General features: G+C 54.0%; 1 protein-coding gene across 4 annotated transcripts in view; it reads right to left on the minus strand.

Moving 5' to 3' along the window:
- LTBP2 (latent transforming growth factor beta binding protein 2) overlaps positions 1-16869 on the minus strand; it is a 110113-nt gene that overhangs the window by 25508 nt on the left and 67736 nt on the right. For all 4 annotated transcript variants that reach the window (XM_059890222.1, XM_059890225.1, XM_059890224.1 and 1 more), the window contains 8 exon segments: positions 11423-11497; positions 7798-7920; positions 5953-6117; positions 5479-5694; positions 4444-4463; positions 3952-3991; positions 2918-3031; positions 244-372 (listed from right to left, as the gene is read on the minus strand). In XM_059890222.1, coding sequence (XP_059746205.1) covers positions 244-372; positions 2918-3031; positions 3952-3991; positions 4444-4463; positions 5479-5694; positions 5953-6117; positions 7798-7920; positions 11423-11497 — 882 coding nt within the window.

The raw sequence follows: 16869 nt of genomic DNA on the forward strand, positions 1-16869 counted from the left end.
TTTTTCTGGGCTCCAAGGCCCAGGGGTGGCTTCCCACTCTCCTGAAGACTCCTCAGATGGTCCTTCCAGAGACCAGCCTCCCCAAGGTTAAGGTTAGCTTTGTCCACAGGGACTGTGGCTCCTCTGCCCATCAACCACACAGCACTGCTTGGACTTTTGGTTGCCTTGGCCTCTGGACTGGCCCCCAGCCCTGCCCCCACCCACCCCAGCCACCGAGCGAGCCCCGGCTGCCTGCGTGGACACCTGTGCAGTAGGCCTGGCTGGGGTGCAGCCGGTAGCCGGGGCTGCAGATGCATCTGTATCCATCCGGGAGGTTCACGCAGGTGCCCGGGCCACAGATGTTGGTGGCCCCAGCAGCACATCTGTCTATGCCTGTGGGAGACAGCGCAGCTGAGGCTGTGGCGGGGTGGGGACGGGTGAGAGCAGTGGACTAGGATGGGGGAGGGTGGGGGCAGGGCACACGAGCACAGGAGCCTCACCCCAGCCTTGGCTGGGCCCTACCACATCCACGTATAGCGAGGCATTGTAGAAGACCCCATGCACGGCCCCTCTTCCCAGGGACCCGAGTCCTACCAGGATGGAGCGTGCAGTAGCGCATCCTTCTGACTGAGACCCAGGGGTTCCAGTAACCTGTGTCCTACATCCCAGCAAAGGGCTTCCGCTCCTGAGGCCCCCAGGCTGACCTCACCCTGAATACAGGGTCAGTTCTCACCAAGAGTGAGGGCTTCCCTACCCTGGTACACCTTGCCCAGTTTCTCCCAGACAGGCAGACAGATCTGGTGAGTAGGGTCTTGGGAAAACTGCCAGGTGATGAGGGTAGAGGTGGGCCGGGGCCAGCTAAGCAGGACCTTGAATGCCACATTGAGACAAGCTGGTAAGAAAGGGGGTCATGGGAGTTGGGGTACAATCAGAGCCATCTCAGGAAGACTACATCTCTCATATAACGCCTCGATCAGAAAGGCAGGAAGGTGGCAGATGGACTGGGGTGGGAGGGGAAGCACAGGGGCCCCTAGAAACCCGCCAAAATGAATTAAACAAGGCCTGCCCTAGGTGGTGGTAATGGGGTAGAAAGTGGGAAGCAGATACTGAATTCAGAAACAGTTTGGAGACTCACCAGGACTCAGGGCTGAGGCTGCATGGAGGGCAGAGATTATAGCTCGTTTGAACCTGTGTCCCTAACACTAGAAGTGTACCCGGCACTTAAAACATGCCGAATGAACAGATGACTGAATGAACGAGAGAGGCTTTCACGGTAAGTCTTAGGCCGAAGCCTACACACCCAGGGTCCCCGCCCGGCCCCACAGCACTGAGGAAACCCCTGGAGACCCCAGGGAATGGGCCGGGATGGGCCTGTGTTGGTGCATAACAGGGCTTCACAGTGTTTGCAAGGTTGAACAGAACTGAATGCCCACACTGGCCTGTGTGTGAGGCTACCCTGCCCCTGGCCTGGCTCGGAATTTGTGTCAGCCTGGGGACTCAGGAGGACCCCTAGCCAGGAGCTACATGTCCTCCCCAAGGGTTAAGGCTGGGGATGGCGAGGGGCGAAGGGACCAGGAGAGAGGTTCTGGACTGTGTGTGCGTGCGGCGTTGTGTCCTCACAAAGCTGACGCCCCAGCTCTGCCCCTGAACCCAGCTCATCTTGCCTGCTGAGTGGTGGGGGCCTAGGACACTCCCTGGAGCAGTGCACTGAGCCCAGAGAAGAGGGGTCCTGGCGGGGGACAGCGGGGACATCCCGGTTCAGGCCTAGGAAGGCCAAACTCCCAGCCCAATCACTCTCTGGACTGTTGCCTCAACTGGCAGGGTCTCTCCCTTTGCTGAAGGACATACCCCTCACCCCAAGGTGACCTCAGTCTATGAGGTTAAAAGCAGCAAGGCCCTGACGAGGGCACTCGTGGGGGTACACATGTGAGCACACACGTGGACATACACACATGTGAGCACATATACACAAGTGAGCACACAAATGTGAGCACACACGTGGACATACACACATGTGAGCACATATACACAAGTGAGCACACAAATGTGAGCACACACGTGAGCGGACACACACGAGCACACATGTACATGTGAGCACACACGTGTGAGAACACACACGAGTACACACACATGTGAGTGCACACACACGAGCACGAGCACACACATATGTGGGCACACACGAGCACATACATACATGTGAGCACACACGAGCACATACACATACACATACACACGTGAGTGCACACACGAGCACAAGCACACACACGTGGGCACAAATGCATGAGCACACACGTGAGCACATACACACACACACACACGAGCACACACACGAGCACATACGCATATGTGAACACACACGCATACGTGAGCACACACACACACGTGAGCACACACGTGAGCAGGGAGCAGCTGTGCCAGCACCGGCCCTGCTTCTCTGGAACCAAGTCCCCAGACAAAGAGGCTTTGAGGAGGGTGCATTCCAGAGCAAGGTGGGTATGCCAGGGCTCTCCCCCGCACCACACCCCCTCACCGCGGCAGCAGCCAGAGCCGGGGACACAAGCTCCCAGGCAGCCAAACAACTTTAGACATAGAACCACTTTCCCTCCTGAAAGTCGGCCCTCCCCATGGGCGGGAGACTGCCCGCCACCAGGGCACTCAGCCAACTCGGGATCAACAGCCTGGAAGAGTCGGGATCCTGGAGGCCCCACGGGCGCCCCTTCCTGGAGAGGGTCCCCCGGGGTTCTCCTGGAAGGCGAACTCTCCCTTCTCTTTCTCCTTCCTGGCTTGACTGGTGCTCCAGACGGGACTCCTCCGGTCACTAGGGCACCCCGTGCCCTCTGTGGGATGCAGCCAGGGGTGCTGACCCCGGCAGGACTCCACTGAGCACTGTGCATCTTGGGGGAGAGCTGGGAGCACCTTGAGGGGCTGCTGCACGTACCTGAGGGCGCTGGGGTCACCAGCACATTGGTGGGAGCAGTCACTTGTGCTTCTTCCCTGGCCTCCGGGATCCCCTGTTCAGGCACTGATGGTGTTGGTGTTCCCAGGGCACCTCCTGTGGAGGGAAGAGGGGTGGGGGTGCAAGTGGGCCTTGGCCCCTGGGCTGCCCACTTTCCTACCTCCTGGACAGCATTCCCTCCAGAGATGCCAGGCAGCGCCCTTCCCTCCCCTCTGCCGTCAGGTTCCTAGAACAAGGGCTGGAGCCTGGGCAGGTCATCTCCTCTGCCTCCTACTCTCCTGAAACTCCACTTGGCTCCAAAAAGTCAGAGACTCTAAGAGCGCATCTAGTCTCACCCTCCACTTTGCAGGGGAGGAGGCGGAGGCTTGCGGGAACAGCCACTCGTCCACAGCTGCTAGCTTCTTGGAGACAAGCCGAAGCCCAGGCCTACTTCAGCTTTCTCCTTCTGCTTGCAAAACACTTTAGAGTTACAGAGCTCTGCCTCAAACACCAACATCTCACCTGCCTTAAGAGGCAGCAGGGCAGGCATTCGTGTCCACCTCACAGCAGAGGAAGCTGAAGCTGACTTCTGAACAGTGTCCTGTCCCCAGCCAGACAGCTGGGCTCTTTGGAGCTCTAATCATCTCCTGATAGGCTCTGCAAAGCTCTAACAATCTCCTGAGGGAAGGCAGGCCTGGGAGCAGGGCCCTCTGGACCTGACCTGCCCCCACTTCAGCCAGCTCTTCCTCTTTGGTTTCTTTTATTCCTCTGTGGTTCCTTTTGGTCTCAGCACCACAAAGGGCAGACCGAGTGCTGCAGCTGGGGAGGTATTCACAAGGCATAGCAGCGTCTTTCAGTGACCTTCTCACACCTTAGGTGTACAGAGCTCCCAGGAAAAGTGTTCACCTCTGACATCACCCGCAACCTCACCTGATCCGAGCCTCTGGCATCAGCTCACGTGTACTATTGCTACTCCTAGTTAAAGTCTTTCCTCCCTTCCTTTTGTTTCCTGGGCGCCACTAGGAGGAGGCACTCACCTGGGACCCAGGTGGATAGCTGGGTAACACTGGTTGTCACCTGCACAGAAACGGGAGAAGGCGTCTCACTGCCTGGAGAATCCCACAGACGGAGGAGCCTGGTGGGCTACAGTCCATAGGATCACATGACTGAAGTGACTTAGCACATAGTTCTAGACCTCATGTGCTGTGATGAAAGTCTGAGCAACAGCCAGGACTAAAGGACACGTTCCTGCTCTCTTTCTGAAGGGCCCCCCTCCGCTGACCTTCTCAAATGACAGAACTTGCACTGTAGCTGCCAGAAAAACCAGAGCTGCGATTATTACTTCTTTCAGGGTACAAGTGGGTCTTGGGATCAACTCTCCCACCTTGGCTTCTCTGTTAGTAAAATCCTGCGTACACTGGATCGTTCTCCCTTCCCTCCCTCATGTGACATTGCCCTGCAGCCTCAGGGCTACCAGGTCCCAGTCTCTGCCACATTTGCCCAGCTCCTTAGTGGGATGACTCACTTACCTGGCTGGCCTGAGAGTCGCCTGGGGAGGAAAGGGGAGAGCGTGAGCTCAGGGAGGACACGTACGGCTGCCTGCTCCCGCCCCCCACGGCCAGGGCTGGTTCACTCTGTGACCTCCCTACTTTGTCCACAGCAGGCCCGGTGGCAGAGACAGCTCTGACTAGTTTACCTGCCCCTGCCACCCTTCCAGGACTGGCCAGCCCAGATCCCAGGATCCCCGGGCTGGGGGCCTACAAGGTGGTCAGTTGGCGAGAGGACACCTCTGGCTTTCCTTGAATGCCCCTGGCGACAGGAGTCCCAGCTGCTCTGGGCCAGTCCACACTTTTGGTCCTCACTGCAAGCCTCCCGGCCACGCAGGGTTGCTCCAGGCTCCAGGGCAAGGCAACAGTTCTGGGAAGCGGGGATTGCTCCTGGCCAGCGCCCAGTTACCACGGTGACGGGCTCTGCCTGACTGCCCTGTCGGCCTGCTCCTGGTTCGCAGAGCACTTTGTTCATCGCACAGTCCTCCCTGTTCTAACGCGCCCTTGGACTCCATGCTACCAGTAGCCCAGGTGTGCCTTCTGCATGGTTTCCCAGGGCACCTGCCAGGGCTGCCTCAAGCCCCGTATCTTTCCAGCCCCATGCCTCCTGGGCCCAAGGCAGTTGACCTGGAGCCAGTGCTCTGACTCTAAGGCCATGGGAGGGGATCTGAAGCCCCTAGATTCCCTAGGATGCCAGCACCAGCCCCAGAAGCGGTGCGGCAGGGGCAGGGGATGGAAAGGCAGGGTCAGCAGTGGTTGGGGGGTGGTGCTATGGAGCCCCCACCAGCAGCTCTCTGGGACATGGGCACCTTTTGACCCCAAAGGAGGAGGCGTGGCCTTTCCATCAGGCCAGGCCATGAGAGCAGGTTCCCAAGGCCAAGCTGCGTTTCCAAATCCCTTTCCTAACGCCCCTGAGGTGGGACGCCATGGGCCCAGGGTAAACACCCCACTTCTCTCTGAGGTGCTGTAACCTGAGCGGGTGGGGAAGCCCTCAGACCTCCTCCCCAAACCAGATACCCTTGTCGGGGATGGTCTCGGCCTCCACCCAGGTGCCGGTGGCCGCCCGCAGTGGCTGCCTCTCTGCTGGCCTGGGCAGGGTCCCGTTGCGCTTCGGGCCGCGGTCCCTTGAGGGCCGGGCCAGTTCCTCCTCCTCAGCTTTCCTCATGGACAGGCGGATGTCTGAGCTCGAGTAGGTGTAGCCGTGGCCCGCAGGGCAGATCTCCCTGAAGGCCTCTGCAAGTTCAAGCGTCAGAGGACCAGCTGAGGGGGTGCTGTTCCTGCAGGAATCCAGGGTCCTCCTTTCCCTCCCTCCTGGGGGGCAAGGCAATGTGGCAGCGAAAAGGGAGACGCCCCAGGTCGGGTTAAGGAAATGGTCAGGGAGGAGGACTCAGGGTCTCTGGCCTTAGGTTAGGTCCAGGGTAGGGGGACAGCGGCCACTGGCATGGAGGAAGCAGCTCAGTGGCTGGGGCCAAGAAGGGAACAGAGGGTTACCTGTGCCAGGCAGGGGGCATTTCTCACACAGGCTGCCCCAGGCTTTGCCCACGCGGCTGCAGCAGCATATCTGCTTGGTGATCCGCTGGGCCAAAGGCAGGGCGCAGGTGCCGGGCCCCAGCAGCCGGTAGCACAGCCCCTGCTGCATGGAGACGGCCTTGTCCGCTGCAACGGGCACAGCGGCAGGTGAGGGTGGGCGGGAGGGGGTGGGTCACTGGGTATGTCAGCAGGTGGGGGTGGGCAAGTGATGGGGGCCAGGTGAGGGTGGGCAGTTAGCTAGCGGGAGGGGAAAGGCAGAGGATGGTGCAGTGGCCGGCCACACGGGCTCAGATCGGCCAGGCCTGTGTCTCGGTCTAGAAGTTGGGGCCCTGAAAGTGCCCACAGAACACAAGGAAGAGTGGCTGCAGGGATGCTTCAGCCCCTCCTCAGGTTATCTGTTTGAGGGGCCTGGACGCCCAGCCTCACATGGGAGAACTGAGAGCAGGGAAGGGGATGTGCTTGCTTGTCTCAGATTCTCAGTCCATGGTGTTGTCAAAAGCCATCCTGGGGGGCCCACGTGGGAGCAGTGTGCCCTGAGGGCCACAGGGTCTCCCTAGGCAGATGAGTCAAGGTGAGAACCACCGGACTGATGGGGAGCTTTGAGGACAGGGGCCCTGGCTTGGCCATCTTCACAGCCCAGGCAACTGGGGTAGTGTCTGGTTCATGCGGGTGCTCAGTCAATGCTCGCTGATGGACAGATGGAGGGCTAGATCCATGAATCAAAATCCCGTGGACTGCAGTGAACGTGAGCCACACTGGGCTTAGAGAATAACAGCCGGGGCCATCTCTGCCTCCCTGCCTGGAGGATCTCTTTCCAGCATTAATAAATTAGTGACCGTGAACTCTTCCTGACATGTTCTCCCCACTCTGTATCCCCTCATCCTTTGCTGTCTCCTCTTACTATCACCTCTGGGGACACTGGGGACGCTGGATCCAGTCTCTCCCTTGCAAGGGTGCTCCCTCTTGTGAGAGTGGTGCTCGAGTCAGTTGTCTTGTGGTCTCGCAGACCCAGGACTTGGCAGTTCACAGACTGAGGGCTTGGCCGGCCGCAGGGAGCTTTGTTGAGCCTTGGGGTGGCCGACCTGAGCTGAGTTGCTACTTTGCAGAGTCCAGTTGAGACTGGTTTTATTCAGTCCTGGTCAGGCCTCCCTGGTCTGGGCTGTGATGTCAGTTCTGCCATGGGGAGTGGCAAACGGGGGTGGGAGGTGGAGGGGGGCGGGGGCCGTGGGCAGGCGACTGCTAGCCTGGGCCTCTCCCAGCTGGAAACCACAGAGGTCCCTGGAAATAGCTGCCTGAGTGTACACACAAGCACACACACAGACACGATGCTGAGATGACTAGTGACATGTCTGTGCTCACGGACACAGAGCACGTCCAGACACGGGGACCACGGGATTTATGGAAAGGCCCTGGGGATGGCAGGCTCTTTAAGAAAGGTCTGCAGCGAAGCGCCCAGGCAGCTGGGCTCAGGCGCTGCAAGAGGCAGCCGCAGCTCAGTGAGATATCACAGCAACGCACATCCCCCCAGAGCAGATGAGGCAACAGATGGGACAGCAATGATGAGAGAGAAACAGAGGAGGTAGAAAATCCCAAACTGCAAAGCCTTCAAAGAAATGCCTGAAGCCAAAAGAGAAGCAGTGACTGTCTCCATCCCAGTAGGATGAAGCAGAGGGGGTTTGTTGGGGCCCAGTCCTAGGTGGAGAGGCAGCCTGGGTCTAGAGGCATCTTTGCTCTCAGCTGGCCTGTGGACCCCCAGAGTCCCATCTTGCCCCCCAGTACCCCACCCTGGCCCCTCCCTGCACTCACACACACAGCGGCTCCTGGACGGATCCAGCAGGAGGCCGGGTCTGCAGGTACACAGGTAGCTGCCCCTCGTGTTCACACACTCCGAGTCCTCGCACAGGCCCAGCGTCAGGCACTCATTGACATCTGTGGGGAGCAGGGAGATGACCAGGGACCCCCCCCACCACCCATTCAGAGAAACCCAGGCAGAGCTCTGCTACGATTCTCCAAGTAGAAGAACAGCAATAAGAGCTGTTTACTCAGTGTGATCCCTCTCGCTGGGCCTCAATTTCTCATTTGTAAAGTGGGGATAATAGTAGTAACCACCATGCAGTCCCATTAGGGGGATAAAATTAGATAAACATTGCAAATCACTGGGTCCAGGAACTGGTGATTATGGTCATAATGTTAATGTTAGTGTTCACTGAGTGCCTAGCATGCCAGGGACCACACCAGCTGGTTTGCATATGATGTGTGTGTGTGTGTGTGTGTGTGTGTGTGTACGTGCTCAGTCGATCAGTTGTGTCTGCCTTTTTGTGACCCCATGGATTGGAACCCACCAGGCTCCTCTGTCCCTGGGATTCTCCAGGCAAGAATACTGGAGTGGGTTGCCATTTCCTACTCCAGGGGATCTTGCGGACCCAAGGATCAAACCCGCGTCTCCTGCACTGGCAGGCAGATTCTTTACTACTTTGCCATCTGGGAAGCCCTTGCATATGATATATTATTTACTTCTCACAATTTTATCAAGTAGGTCCACATGGCCTCATTTTACAAGTGAGGAAATTGAGGCTCCAGGAGTGACTTGCCCAAAGTCACTCAGCTAGTAAGTGGCATCCTGGGAAGTAAAAAGGAGCAGATAAGGGGAGAGGTGGCTTGGAGGGTGGAGAATGGTGCCCAGTGCCTCCTATTCAGTCTTCCTGCACAGACCCCGAAGCATCTCTGCTGGACCCAAGATCCAAGGGTCGTGTCCACAGTGAGAAGCTGCAGGATGGGAGGCCTCAGCAAGGAAGATGAGGTGAGAGGCTGGAGGTAGGCACTGGGAGGAGGGCAGGGGAAATCCCAACCCTCACACTCCAAGATGTCAGAAGCCCTCCTGGCGATGGCACCTTTGTTGACGATGGTGAACATGGATGATCTGTGATGGGCACCCAGCTCTGGGACCTGCAGGTAACACTTGGCAGCCCAGAGCCACCTGCTTGCCCACAGGCTTTTGGGGGAGTAGGCACTGGGCACAGGAATAAAGATGTTGAAAGATGACCCAGCTTGGGCACCAAGGGGAGCTACTCCTTGCTGGATGTTCTATTGGGGGAGGGAGAGATAAGAAGGGAACCGATCCGTTTGCCTCCAGACTGCGGACAGAGTGACATCTAAACACAAATCTGAGTTGCCTCCCGTCTGCTTGAGAAGCTTCTGGGCTCCCCATCACCTCCTAGAGGGAGCCTCTAAACTCTCACCTGGTATCCAAGGCTCTCCACCATTTTCCAAAAGCCTGTGGCTGAATCGGTGGCTCTGATAAGACCCTGGGATGCCTGTGTAATCTCCTGTGGATACACTGGCGGTACTCCAGCTAGCCCAAACTGCTTCTTGGCTCATGCTGGTCCCTCAGCCTAGAATCCCCATGTCCCTTTTTAGTTGGCCAAGCCTACTCTACTTCCCAGGTGGCGCTAGTAGTAAAGAATCTGCCTGCCAATGCAGGAGACCCAAGAGATGCAGGTTCGATCCCTGGGTCAGGCAGATCCACTGAAGGAGGAAATGGCAATCCACTCCAGTATTCTTGCTTGGAGAATCCCATGGACAGAGAAACCTGGCGAGCTACTGTTCACCGGATTGCAAAGAGTCAGACACGACTGAAGTGATTTAGCACACAGCAGAGCACACTCATTTTTAAAGTCTAGGTCAGATATCACCACATTGCAGGCAGTTTCTTTACCAGCTGAGCTACAAGGGAAGCCCAAGAATACTGGAGTGGGTAGCCTATCCTTTCTCCAGAGGATCTTCCCGACCTAGGAATCAAATCAAATCTCCTGCATTGCAGGCAGATTCTTTACCAAGTGAGCCATCAGGGAAGCCCAGTATCACCTGGAGCCTTCCCTGATCTTCCAGTCTGGAAAGGATGCCAAAGCACCCAGTGCCTCGTCCTCTCGAGAGCACTTCTCTCATTGTGTGAAGTTGTTACGGCATCTGCCTTCACCTGGGACAGCGGCTGTGTCTCGTCCATCACTGTGAACTAAGACCTAGAGCAATGCATGCAGCTTATAGCAATACCCCCAGATTAGCCTGTAGCTTATAGCAATACCCCCAGATTAGCCTGCGGAAGTAGGCGACAAGGATGGAGACAATAGGGACGGTTCCTACAGGTGCAGAGATTCGGGGTCGCATCCCAGACAGGGAGATTGCAGCCACAGACATGGGTAGGAGGAGGTTTTAGGGGCAGGGTCTCCTGGGGAGGGCCCCTCGGCAGCTCAGCGGAAGGAAGGTGGAGAGCCCATCTGAGATCCTGGGAATCCCTTTAATCCTGCAGACCGGGAGACCTGCCAGGCAGAGAGGCCACTGGGGATGGTTTAGATACGAGCAGCCCCACTGCATTCTCTAAGGGCAAAAATACTAACTTCTCTGCACACCCACTGGCCATGAGGTCCTTGCTTCATTGCCTCTGAAGAAGGCAGATCTTCCGGGCTGGGCTGGAACAGAGGCCTCTCCTTTTGCCTGGTCCAGGCACCAGTTCTTATCCATGGGCTGGAAATCCCCATAGGCAGAGATAGCCCAGATTCCTCTCTCCTGAAGAACCCTCCAAGGGAGGGGATCTAGGAGGCCATCTGTCTCCTGCCTCTAATCTGGGTTCACCCAAAGCAAACCATACAGACAGCGATTTATCCAGTTCCCCAAAGGGCATCTGTCTCAACCCCAGGAGCCTCCCAGGGTTGGCAGGCCCAGCTCACATCATACCTCTTGCCAGGTCCACCGCCAACAAGGGTTCCCTGCTCAGAGCCATGGCTGAGCGCCCCCTTCCCATTCTTTGGTCCTGAGGTGTCTCTGGGCCTTGTCCCTCTGGGAGGGTCTCTAATGCAGAGCATCCAGGCCTCACTGGCTTCACAGAGCCTGCCAGCCAGGCCAGCCCGGCCCGGGGACTGTGCTTCAGGGTCTCCTTCCCCTGGCCCCAACTCTGCCTGTGCCTGCCCCACTCCAGGAAGGAGGCCTGAGAAGCTGAGGGGCTTTGCTGGGAAAAGTCCACAGAGATCCCATCTTTGCAGACTGACTTGATCTCCCACCCCGGAGTCCAAAGTCCTCCTGTTCCAGGGAGAGCAGCCCAGGAGGGGAGTGGATATGCGGGGAGAGCACCCTGAGTTGCTGCACCACACAGCTCTAGATCTGGGTGGGGGTCGGGGGAGAAGTGGCGGAGGGGACAGTTTGGCTCCCAGGCCCCGCTCAGCTTGCACCATCATTACCCTCTGACTTCCTTAGGCCCTGGAGCTGGCAGCCACCGCCCCCCCCAACACCCCTGGCCCAAGCTGGGGCTTACTGGCCCAGCGAAGATCACTCAGACAGCGGCAGCCGCTACGTCTGTCACAGGGGAGCGGCTCTCTGCATTATCGTACCTCTGTCATCTCGGCTCCCCAAGCCCAGCCCTGGGCCTGGTCATCCTTACCTTCGCAGTGAGTGAGATTCAGTCTCTTGTACCCCTGGGGACACTCCAGCTGGCCATTTTCAATCACCGGGGAGGCTAAGGAGTGAAGATACAGACAGGTCTCAGTGGAGGGCCCTTGGGCTCCTCTGTCACCCATGCTGGGAAGTGGGGCGCAGTCTGGATGTCCAGCCCACCCTGCAGCTATGAGGCCTCAGCCCCCCAAGCCATCGCCCTGGGCAGCTGTGCCTCCTTGGCCAAAATCCTCTCCCTGGCTCTCACCAGGCTACTCTCAGTGCACCTTGCTACAACTAAAAATGATACTAAGTGACTATATATCTTGTATATAGTTATAATATTAGATACAGTTTATATTATATGATATCAATGTTGTAAAACATGTGATTGAACAAGTTTTATTCAATTTTTACTTTCTGTTTGTGAAGTAATTATAGAGTTGCAGGAAGTTGCAAAAGATAGTACAGAGGTCCTGTGTGCTCATCACCCACCTTCTCCTAATGGCTGCATCTTACACAACTAGTTATTTTGTTAGTGTTTAAACATCTGGATATGACAATTCACAGTCGGGTTCTAAGTTCGGTTTCTTTTGATGTTTAATTTTAATGCTGCCATAAACAGCATTATCTGAGACAAAGAATCTCAGACAGAGATGGAAGATGCTCACTGCTGGTTGTGCTTATAAAACAATGATATTCATTCATTCACACTCACCAACTGTGTGATGCAATTTCAACCATGTTGACATTTGGTTAGTAGAGTTTCATGTTCCCTAAGGTCAGTTAGTTACGCTGACAAATTCAAAAAAGTTAGAAAACCTGTTCTCAAGTTTTTCAGGTATGCAAATGAGTGGATTTACAGCAACAAATCACACGATGATGGGATTATTTCCAACATCCATTTTCAAAAGGCTCTCTCCCACCACGACTTGCTTGGAAAGCATCCCTGCTTGAAGATTATAGTGAACAAAACTGGGCAGCAGTCTGAGTCCAGATGGACCAACCAGGCAATAACTCTCAGTACTTTGGTGCTGATAACTCCTATCTTGATTTCACAACATTCCCCTTTACTTTAAAGAGAGAGAGAAAAGAAGTGTGCATTAAAAAAACACAACTGACATCTAATAGGAACAGAGAAAACATCTCCACTACCTTGGAGGGACAGATTTATATGTCAACCTCCAAAGAAGTCCTTTGAAGATGTGTTTATTTAAATATTTTTTTTCTTCAAAAGCACTAGCAGATGGAATACTGCTGACAGCTACCTGTCATCAAAGGTAAAGGCAACAAATGTGGAGCATCTATCTTTTTGTTTAAAAAAAAAACAAAGAAGAACTCATGTTTCAGTTTGATAATTTCCTTGTCAAGTTGTAGCCACTAATTCTGAAGGGTACAGGGATTCTACAGATACTGTTGCAACACGAAGTTCTGTAAAGATACCATAATACTTTTAATGTCTTGTTTTATAAAGTTAACAGTGTGATGATTTCCTGTGGCAACGTATCTTCTCCTAGCTCTGACTCCTTTGTGGCAATAGCTTGCCTATGAAGGTTCTGGTGAGGGGACATTACAAACAGTCTTCTTCAGCTCCATTACCTTGCTGGTCCTAACATCAACTGAGATTATAGAGTTATTGAGTAAATCTTATCTTTATTCAAGAAGTCATATATTGTTGAGAATATAGTTCTTCTATCTTCCATATAGATTCAGCCTTTAGTGGCTTACACAATAGATAGTTCTTCATATATTTATTGTTGAAATAGATTCTTGCAAGTACCAAGAGAGGCATTAGGAATACCTATTCAGTTCAGTTCAGTCACTCAGTCGTGTCCAACTCTTTGCACACCATGAATCACAGCACGCCAGGCCTCCCTGTCCATCACCAACTCCCGGAGTTCATTCAAACTCATGTCCATCGAGTTGGTGATGCCATCCAGCCATCTCATCCTCTGTCATCCCCTTCTCCTCCTGCCCCCAATCCCTCCCAGCATCAGGGTCTTTTCCAATGAGTCAACTCTTCGCATGAGGTGGCCAAAGTACTGGAGTTTCAGCTTCAGCATCAGTCCTTCCAATGAACACCCAGGACTGATCTCCTTTAGGATGGACTGGTTGGATCTCCTTGCAGTCCAAGATACCTTCATCCAATTGTACAGCAAAGTATGCACTCACTTGTTATTTTTGTTTTTGTTTTTGGTATGTGGGATCTTAGTTTCCTGACCAGGGATCAAACCCATGCCCCTGCACTGAGAGCTCAAAGTTGCAACCACTGGACTACCAGAGAAGTCCTCTGGTGTTTTAAAATGTTTTTTCTAATCAAGATAGATTTTAGTTCATCATTAGCTGTTATCTCTGGGCACATTACACACTGAAGGTGGGGTTTGGTATTAATGATGCTAGATATAAGCTGTATTTTCGTATAGCCTTCTTGATCATCTGACTCCTGGGGTCCATTTTGGGTCCCATGTGAGAGGCCGTTGTTACTTTTACCTTGGAATATAGCTAATGACCTGTCAGAGGAGAATCGTTAGCCTTGCATTTTTAAATGATTGCAGTTATTCGTATTATTTTAAATCCTGTTTCTTTGCAAGAATGTTTTAGAGTCACTTCTCCATTTGGTGAGTGTTGCTTTAGTTAACAGCAGACCACCTAACTGAAAAAACCCACAAGCAGAACACTGTCGTGCGGTCCGTGTTGTGATACGGAAGACAAACATGAAGAGGTGCTGTGTTTCCCTGGAAGGCTCACTCTCACCTGAGGATGCTTGGAACTGCCTGATACAGAGATCAAGTGAAGCCATAAATTAGTAAAACTTCACTTTTTTGGGGGGGGGGGGTCAAAGGATTGTAAATTGAAGTTGTAATATATATCAGTTCAGTTCAGTCGCTCAGTCGTGTCCGACTCTTTGCGACCCCATGAATCGTAGCGCCAGGCCTCCCTGTCCATCACCAACTACATATGTATACATATTTATACATATTTTCCGCAAACGGTCTTCCCCAGGGTTTGCATGTCGTCATCCACATGGGGGAAAACAGCCTAAAAGGCCGCAGTGCAGAGATAAGCAAGGGATCTGGAAACGCTGCTGACATTGAGAAGATGGATGGGGGTGAGGCTGGGAAATGTGTCTGGCCTGGCGCCTGGTGGCAAGAACTTAGGACAGGGAGGAGGAAAAGCACAAGGGGAAGTTGTTTGGGGAAACTCAAAAAGCAAGCTGATTTATAAGGAGCAGAAGGTGGGAAGGAATGGCGCGAGGCGGATGCCAGGGGACCGGGAACATCTGGACGGCGCGTCGGAGGCTGGAGCCCTTGGGCGCATATGGTCCCGTCTCTCACAATAACCCCGCGAGGCAGGGGTCATTATCCCCAGTTAACAAATTAGGAAGGACGGTGACTCTCAGAAGGGGCTGAGTCAGGGTTGCAACCAAGCTTCTGGCTGTGAAGGGTGCTTCCCCCACCCCGAGAGGAGGAAGCGGGGAGCCAGGAGGCCAGGGCAGTAAGCTGGTGCCCCGAGGGAGAAATTAGGCAGAACTTTAACAAAGGATTGTAAATTGAAGTTGAAATACGTATGCTATGCTATGCTAAGTCACTTCAGTTGTGTCAGACTGTGCGATCCCATAGACGGCAGCCCACCAGGCTCCCCCGTCCCTGGGATTCTCCAGGCAAGAACGCTGGAGTGGGTTGCCATTTCCTTCTCCAATGCATGAAAGTGAAAAGTGAAAGTGAAGTCACTCAGTCATGTCAGACTCTAGCGACCCCATGGATTGCAGCCTAACAGGCTCCTCCGTCCACGGGATTTTCCAATCAAGAGTACTGGAGTAGGGTGCCATTGCCTTCTCCGAATACGTATATACATATGTATACATATATGCCACAAACTTTTTGCTTCTTTAACAAACAGGAGAGGGGTGGTGGAGAGCTGGGCTCAGAGGAAGGGTGGACCCAGCCATGGCACCCGCAGGAAACCCTGTACCCTGTGAACCAGGGAACATGTGAACTGAGAGCAGCTGGGCTCTCTCGTGAGTCTGGAAACACATGCTTTTCCTGTAAAGCGCCTTCCTCCCGAGAGGACTCTGCCCTCTCACTGGCCTGAAGAGAAACCGTTGATTGGACAACACTTGGCAGGGGCAGGCTTCTAGAAAGAAATGCCGAAGCCAGTGTTCCTGGTGAAATGCCCACTTTAGCAGGACCCTCAGCGCCTCTCCTCACACCTCACAGAGGCCAAGTCATCTATAAGGGGCTCCTTCCTAGCTTCTGTAAGGACAAGTACAGCACCCGATCCAGAAAAATCTGCTTATATCTCTTTGAGGGAAAGAAAACCAAAGTTCAGATGACCATGTGGAAGGGAGAGACCCTGGCTTAGGATGAGAACTCAGCACCCATCCACAGCTCTGGGTGAGATTTTGGCATTGATGGGATAGAGCGGGTATCACCAGGCACATCTCTCAAGTGCTCCCAACGCACACAGGCCTTCCCTCATCATAGTGATTAAATGTGCTGTGGCTGCCTGTTTGCTTGTCCATCTCCCCTGATAAACTGTAAGCTCTTTATAAAGCTCCCCTGACAAAGTGTAAACTCTGTGAGGACAGGAACCTTACCTTCACGGTCATTGCTATGTCTCTGGAAACACGCCCAGCACACGGAACAATACAGGCACTCAGTCAAAATGGAATGAATAATACAGTAGCAAGCATTAAAAAGGCTTGTGGGCTTCCCTGGAAGCTCAGCTGGTAAAGAATCTGCGTGCAATGCAGGATACCTGGTTTAATTCCTGGGTCGGGAAGATCCCCTGGAGAAGGGATAGGCTACCCACTCCAGTAGTCTTGGGCTTCCCTGGTGGCTCAGTCGGTAAAGAAACCGCCTACAATGTGGGAGACCTGGGTTTGACCCCTGAGTTGGGACGATCCCCTGGAGGAGGGCATGGCAACCCACTCCAGGATTCTTGACTGGAGAATCCCCATGGACAGAGGAGCCTGGTGGACTACAGCCCATGGGGTTGCAAAGAGTTGGACATGACTGACACAGCACAGCAAAATATCTTGTACTATGGGCTAGGCCCTTTTATAAAGGCTTTACAGGTAATAACTTATTTAATCCTCATAACAGCCCTTGGAGATACTAATCTTATCCCCAACGCCCAGATGAGCAAACTGAGGCATAAAGAGGTTAAGACACATGTCCAAGGTCACCCAGCTGGCGAATGGAACTGGGATTATGAATCTGCCTCCAGAAGACAAATTCTGAACCATCCCTCTACTAACTACAAATGAATGAATGAATTCATGAATTCATGACAAGCCTTAGGAGTTGTCTAGGACAAGAATTCCTAGGGTCCAGAGGCCATAGGGTGATACCTGCCCAGAAGGAGACGTATCACTCTTCCTGGGACCTCCTCCTCTTTAAGAACAAGGGATCAAGAGAGTGAATGAGAAAAAAAGGTGGAGTCATGCTGAAGGAG

Source organism: Bos taurus, chromosome 10, assembly GCF_002263795.3.
Source record: "Bos taurus isolate L1 Dominette 01449 registration number 42190680 breed Hereford chromosome 10, ARS-UCD2.0, whole genome shotgun sequence".
NCBI lineage: Eukaryota > Metazoa > Chordata > Mammalia > Artiodactyla > Bovidae > Bos > Bos taurus.